Source organism: Pteropus vampyrus, unplaced genomic scaffold (genome assembly GCF_000151845.1).
Source record: "Pteropus vampyrus isolate Shadow unplaced genomic scaffold, Pvam_2.0 Scaffold83, whole genome shotgun sequence".
Classification (NCBI taxonomy): Eukaryota; Metazoa; Chordata; class Mammalia; order Chiroptera; family Pteropodidae; genus Pteropus; species Pteropus vampyrus.
The window spans coordinates 5,226,918-5,234,407 of NW_011888864.1; the positions used below are offsets into that span (position 1 = coordinate 5,226,918).

The 7,490-nt window shown below is 36.3% G+C and overlaps 1 protein-coding gene across 1 annotated transcript in view; it reads left to right on the forward strand.

Moving 5' to 3' along the window:
• Positions 1-7,490, forward strand: part of NALCN (sodium leak channel, non-selective) — a 292,340-nt gene that overhangs the window by 237,495 nt on the left and 47,355 nt on the right. The window contains exons 19-20 of the mRNA XM_023532439.1: positions 5,666-5,767; positions 6,168-6,288. Of these exons, the coding sequence (XP_023388207.1) occupies positions 5,666-5,767; positions 6,168-6,288 (223 nt within the window). The remainder of the gene's footprint in view (positions 1-5,665; positions 5,768-6,167; positions 6,289-7,490) is intronic.

The window sequence follows — 7,490 nt, forward strand, 5'->3', positions numbered from 1 at the left end:
ATATTTATCTGTAATTCTATTAAGGCTGCTTAGTTGTTGGTCTTCCTTATTAAGATTTCCATAACACTTAAAAACTTGTGTAGATTAATCAAAAGGCCATTTGGAGTTAAAAAGATTAACCAGATGTATGGAAATTAAGTGTGTTCAGAGAACAATAAACTAAAGAGATGAGATCTATAGGTATATGCATTTACATACAACACAAATAGTAAAAATTTCAAAGTGGCAAGATAAAACTTAATTGAAGCAAACATATATATTGCTTTTTTAAAAAATCAAACTTTCTTTTATTCAACCTTTGAAAAGTTTTTATTGAGATATAATTGACATATAACATTATGTTAGTTTCAGGTGTACAACATAATGATTTGAGTGGATATTTATGTATTGTGAAATACAGAAAGTCTAGTTAACATCCATCACCATATAGTAAAATAGTATATTCTAAGATGTTGTCCTAAGCATATTATATTTCATAGAGTTTTTTGTTTGTTTGTTTGTTTGTTTGTTTAGATACACTCCAAAATGATTGTAATGTTACTTCTGGATTAGGAGAGCTTCTATTAAATTTTACTTAAAACATGGGGAAGATATTCTAATGAGGTTTTATCATTTTATCATAGGAAGGTAAAGTAACAAGCAATAAAGAAAAATACATATCTGTGGAAAAATTGGTTCATACAGTTTATGCAACATTTGCAAAATTTTACTTTTATTATAATAAAAGGTTCGGTCTTCTCATTGTAATTTACATTTTTCTGAGTCAGTAGTTGGGCTACTAAAGTTGAACCTGAGTGAATGGTGTGGGTTTTCAGATATTTTATTTGCTGAATTTTAATAGATTTCCATAAGTTAATTATCTTTTTTTATTTATAGTACCTACCTATAATAAGACACTAAAGGCTTCTTTTGTTTTTCAATTTACAATGAAGTTCTAGTTTCTCATGTATTTACATGTCTATATAAGAAAACATTTTTCTGAATAACACAAGATTGGAAAGAACTCATCTGCTGTTGCAATTAAGAGCCATATCCATTTACTCTGGACTGGCCGATTCACAAAGGACTGGGGTATTCATTACGATGAAAATGCAGCTTTTTCTTCATCTCAGCAAGAGCCCATTACAAAGGAACTATCCATTAGCATCAGCTGTTGTCTCTACTTGGGACAATCACTTTGTCACTTCAGTGGAGTCAGGTAAGAGCCCTTCCCAAGAAATACTCGTTATCTATTTTTTTACACAGTTCTCCAGTCATAGTTTTACATAATTACCACTGAAGGACTATTTTCCTGTTGTCTGTTGACGTGATTACACTATATTAACCAACAGTGGATAATATTTTACAATGTGCTTACCTTGTGTAGCTCAAGATTTGAGTACAATTCCTCAAATTTAATGCTCTGCAAAGTTACTTTGCAGTTCCTTTAGATGGTAATTATATTTAATCCCAAATGGTATTGCATAATCTGACTTTTCTATAATGAATGAAAATAATTTGAAGACTCATAGGCCTCTCCTTTTTATTACACAGTATATGGGCTTTTCCCACACCTTTGTTCTGGAACATTAAGAAAGAAGACATGGAGACAGAGAAGAAAGAAACCGAGGACCCCCTGCTACTGTTTCTATAAACAGCTAGTGGTGTTTAAAGGCTAATAAAGCTCCAAAGATCTCTCATATAACCATAATCTTTGGGCCAATTTAAAAATATTTTAGATGGAGAAGTGTCAAGGAAAATAGAGACAATTTCTTAAGACATGATTCTCTTCCCTCAGCCTCTATAAAAGATTATATATATATATATATATGGCTGTCATGTAAGGGGCAATTGAAATTCCATAGCACAAAGGCAATGCAGAGAAGAAGAAGAAAAAAAGAATCAATCTTTCATATGTTTTTTTCAAAGGCTTGGCAAGAAACCAGGGGTAATATTTTTGCAACTGGGAATGTGTGTTTGCTGAAGAATATTCCCACATTTGAATCATCATCAGGGGTCCCAGTCTTGTTTTACTTTCAAAGGTAGAGAGGGCATAACATTAACCCCAACTAGGAAAAGGAAAATGCCTCACTGTAAGTCTCCTCCAGGGAGCAGGAATAAAGAGATTACATATGCCTGCATAATGGAGAATTTCCTCACTCAGACAAGACAAAAGACTTCATTATTTTTCACCAGACACTTGAAGTTGTGCCTCCCAGTTCCAGAAGCCAAACTGGCAGACCAGTTTTTCACATTAAGCCACTAGGTGGAGCGTCTAGGAAATTGGCCTTCTAGGTCTTGCCATTCTGAAGACGTTGAAGACCTTAACTACCTCGACTCTGTAGGTCTCTCCCCTGAGAAAAGCAGGACCTCCCGAAGATCAGTATGCTTTATCAATACCATTAGCTTAGCTTTTTCTCTAGGCAGCAAATAAATGAAGATTTTCCTTTTCTGAGACCAAAAGACATCTAAATTCTAATGAAAAATTTAAAGTGGTGATATATAACTTCTTTGAACACTCAAGTACTTCTCCTTCTGAGGAAGTCTTTTACTAAAATATTGGTAAAATATTAAAAGTCTCCAACTCCTTATTGATAAAATATTAAAAGTCTCCAATTCCTTGGTTATTTACTGTTTCGGCTTGGAAAATAGATTTCTCTAAGACATGATACCTAGAGACCATGTTCCCAGCGACAGATCAGTTCTCCCGTTTACGATATTGAAATGAATTCAGCTCAGCCTCATGTTGGTTTTTCTATGTTTCCCTTAACAGCTTTCACTTAGAATATAGATAAAGGTATATAAATTTTCTACTTGCAAGAAGCAATATCTGATTTTTTTCATTACTGTCTCAGGGCCTCATCTATTATAGGTGCGTATCTCATTTTTTGATGGCATAGTATTCCAACTTGAGATAAAATTAAGATTATTTAACTTCCTCTTTAAAAAGCATATTTCGAACACATGCTGTTTTGTTTGTGATTATTTCCATGCTTCATAAGCATTAAGTGATCAAAAAAGAAATTAAAATACTTGATCTTCACAGAATTTCAAGGTTTATTCTCTTAACAAATATTTATTGAGCACCTACTGAGTTTTCTTGTTCAAAAGCCATTGCAAATACTCAGAGGAAAGATATTGGAGCATTTGGTCCAAGAAGAGCCTGAACAAGAGCACTGCTAAATGAAGATGGAGGCTGTGTACCTTTGTTCTGGTACCAGACTTGGAGGAGGAGTGCTGGGGTGTGGGGCTGGCACAGGAGTCCAGAGACTCACATTTATCCTGAGGCTCCAAAGGTGACCTCTTAACACCAAGGCAAGATGGCCCTGTCGGCCTGCCTTCACTGCTCAGATTCTGTGGGTACCTTCGGAGCCCCAGGAGGAGGTAGGTAAGCGGCCTCTGTTCAGAGAACAGGAAGACGCTGGCAGGGCCCCTCACAGTGAGGAAGTAGAAACCGCCAAGGTTTATACTTGGCTCAAGTCACTTGTTACAAGTTTTAACTGGCCCAGAGTTACCGAACTCTTTTTTTTTTTTTTCCCCATCGTTATTTAGTTTGAAATTGTAGAGCAGACAGTGTTATAGTTCTCTGGACCCAGTCGGAAAAAGAGGAATAATCTTGAGCCAAAAGAGAAAAGGGACTTGCTTTCTCACCACTGTTTCAGCCATGCTGTTGGTGGAGGAGATGGAAAAGACGTCACAGGGTAGGGGGAGCCTTTCAGATAGCCAGAGAGTCTCCACGGAGACCTGCCTATCTTGTATTTAGAGGGGCGAGGGGCCTCAGCAGGATTCACAGAGGCCAGCCAGGACAGGCATAGGTTATGCTGATCCAGGTACTGGGACATCTTTTAAGCCCTGGAGTCAGTAGATGTAGTGCTAACTCTTCCCCAGCAAGAATGCCCAGGCAGTCTCAGGTGGGCATGTCAGCCAAATAGGGCAAATACCTGCAGTCCTTTATCACAGGCCGCTTAAAGACAGTTATATTCTTCCATCTCAAACATAAGAAGACAATCAATTCAAATAGATATATTATAATCCAGTTGTATGTGTTTTGTATTTAAGTCCTATAGGTCTCAACTACTTTAGGGGAGAGTCTTACGACAGAATAAAAGTTACTAAGAGAGGGGCTGCAGGTTCATACAAATGGCAGGGGTGTGTACATCTGTGCCAGAATCATACCGTTCTCCAAATAGGTTTTCTCAAGATGGCTTCTTAATTTTCAGTCCTTAGTTGGAAAACGATCTTGGTATATATATTATAAGATTGTTCTATACCTTTGTCAACTCAGCCTAACTTACAAATGTATCTTCCTATGTGAAGTCATCCTAGTCCTAAAATTATACATAACTCTGTATATCACTGTCATAAATTCTTGTCATTAAATAAAATTTTGACTTGGATTTTATCTCAAAATGGTTTGTGTGCTTATTAAACTAAGAATAGTGATTATTTGGGCTTACTTCCTACAATGCATTTACATGTATTACATTTGTATGACTTTCCCTAAGTATTCACCATAATTATCTTCATCGATATCAAAAGTATTTTTAAGTTCTTAAATATACACATGATGCCATAAAAGCTGCTATTTTAAGAATGTTAAACAGACATAGCTCTTTTCTCAAAGATATTAACTCTGAGACAGATAGTAATAATATAATTCAAAGCCAGTCTAGAAATGCATTTTAGGAAACATAAATATGAAAGTCTTATGTTAAGCAATGACAGTAGTACATGTGTTCAGGTGTTGAACAAATACAGTGTTGTAAGATTTACATGTCATGAAACCATTGCATTTTAAGCCTGAGTTTTCTTTGGGATCAAGGCCGTCTCCTCACGTTACCCATAAGGGAACTGAGCTGAAAGGTCACTCACTCAACTTGTTCGTGACAGTATCACCTCTGGAACAGTTCTTCTAACCCCTGTGTTATTTTCTTTCCACTTGACTAGTACACCAAGGGAGTTTCTGTCATTTTTAGTTGGAGAGAACTTTTTGGAGAAGAAATTTTGTTCTCTCTCCAAATCATTCACACCACAGGTGTTAAGTCACCCGATTGTGAAAAAGAGCACATGTTTTAAAAGTCTTCAGAGTTTTGTGGCAGCAAGGAAAGTAGTAACTGGTTACCTGTAAGCCACAAGCTTTAGACTGAGATTTCTCTAGATATTAATTCCAGCTTTAGCTACTTCTCTTAACTGTTGATTTGTGCCTCTAACTCTATGCTTTCTGATTTTCCTAGAGTTCTGCAAAATCTTCTTGGAACATATATTCTAGCATCTCAGGGGCCTGGGTGGACAAATCCTTCCCTGAGGGCTTTTATTAGAAACCTTTTTGTCTAAATCCAAGACCAACATCATGATTAACTGTGGCAGGCTGGGTCTGTTTAGAGAATCCTGATGGAAGCTCTGCTATTTGGGATATGGAAAGATAAAACATTGAGAGGGTAGGCACAGGGCAGGAGCTTTCTGTTTATTTTCCAGCCTCTCTTCATAGCTGTAACAGATATGCTTTGTAAGTGTTCTTAACACAGCGCCTAAAGCTCCTTTTCCTTCATGGTTATGTGTCATTTGCTGTATTTTGCCTTATCATTGGTGTTTCCTTAAAAATAATAAGAGTAATGAGCAGTTATGTATTATTCATCCCAAGTGTACAGATCACGCATTTATCTTGGGCTCTCTTTTTTTCTCCTAGAGCTTGCACTCGACAGCGCATGCTGAGTGGATCATTTGAGGGGCAGCCAGCAAAGGAAAGGTCAATTCTCAGTGTGCAGCATCACATCCGCCAAGAGCGCAGGTAAATACACCAGGAGATGAGGCTGCAGAGAAACAAAAGAAAGGAGTTTTACAGGGACATGCTCACTGCTCTGGTTAGCAGATAGGCATGGGTTGGATTCATTGATGGTAACAATAATGAAATTCACAATCAGATTCAAAGATTCAAAAAATCTTTCAAAAACCTTTTTCTTGGTGATGGCTAAATTCTCACTTTTAAGATCAGAAGGAAAAATTCTGAATTTTGTTAGATGGTATCAAAGACATTTGGATAGACTAAAGCTTTTGCTATGAAAAGAAATAACCAGCTTTCATTATGCTATCAGAAGAGTGGTTATATTTATTTATTTTTTATAATGTTCATTGCTTAAGTCAAAATTTTTTCTTGAGATGTATTGACTAGTTGGTTGTGGTTGTTTTAGGTCACTAAGACATGGCTCAAACAGCCAGAGGATCAGCAGGGGGAAATCTCTTGAAACTCTGACTCAAGATGTAAGTTCTAAGAAATACTTTGGATTTTGGAAACAAGATTATGAAAATTTATTTAAATGACTGCTCAGACAATTCCAGTGCCTGGGTCTTTGTGTCGTACTGTCATGTCTTCTTAAGACTTTATACCAGAGGCAATCAGGAGACTCAGGAAACAAATTAAATGGTCAGGTACAGAAAAGTGATTGTTAACTATAGAAAATTCCAGACATCCTGCAGGACACATGTCTTTGCTAAGATAGTAACACAAAAATGACATATTGATTGCTTTTGACTGAACTTAAAGACATTTAAATCATTTTTACAGGAATGATTCACATCACTGACTTTGAATATTTATTAATTCCAACTATTCTAGAATCTATATCCAATGTTTATAATTGGGCTTTACATACTAGGAAATAAAATTTTATTTCTAGAAGAAATTTTCTGTCAAAGTCCGCATAAGATTTCCCAATAATTTCTTTGCTTTTAGACTGTAGGTCATTCATTTATTTATTTACCGACTCAGTAAATACTTATCACGTGTTCATCATATGCCAGATTCTGTTCTAAGTGATGAGGAGTAGTCGAGAAACAAGACATCATCTCTGCCCTGTAAGTGTTTACAGTCTAGTAAAAGAAATAATAACCAAGTAAACAAATCTATAATAATTTCTGAGTTATTTCTATTTATTTTTCATCCTCTTTTTATTACTATGACAGGTTAGCTCTGTACATAAAGAAAAATAAAATAGTGTGAAGAAATAGACGGTGTAAATTTGGGGGCAGGGAATGTTAAAGGATGGTCAGTGTAGACTCCTCTCCATGAGCCCAGAGACCCAGATGAAGTGAAGAAGGAACCACTGGAAAATCCAGGGACACCCAAGGAGGCAAAAGTCTAACTTCCCGGTTAGACTCATCAGCAGCTTCACCATGCCGAGATTACCACGAGGGGTGGGAAGTACATACTAAGTAATTATATCAGTGGAGCCAGGGTTAAAAAATAGGTCTTAAATTGAGTCTGGCTAACTTACCTAAAAAAGCAGAATCTTGAATGTTCAGAGCCAAGAGTGGAATTTGAGAAAACAGGTCTAGCAAGAGAAAGTTAACAAAGCCTTGTGGTTTTTCATTTTTGTCTTTTTCACCGCTTATTTCTTATTTCTTAAGAGTTTCTCAAATTTTCAGCCTACTTCATCTGCTTTCAAGAAACAGCTACCTTAGTCAGAGTAAACTCTCCTTACTAAGTGTTCTAGATAAAATCGAGAATGAAAGAC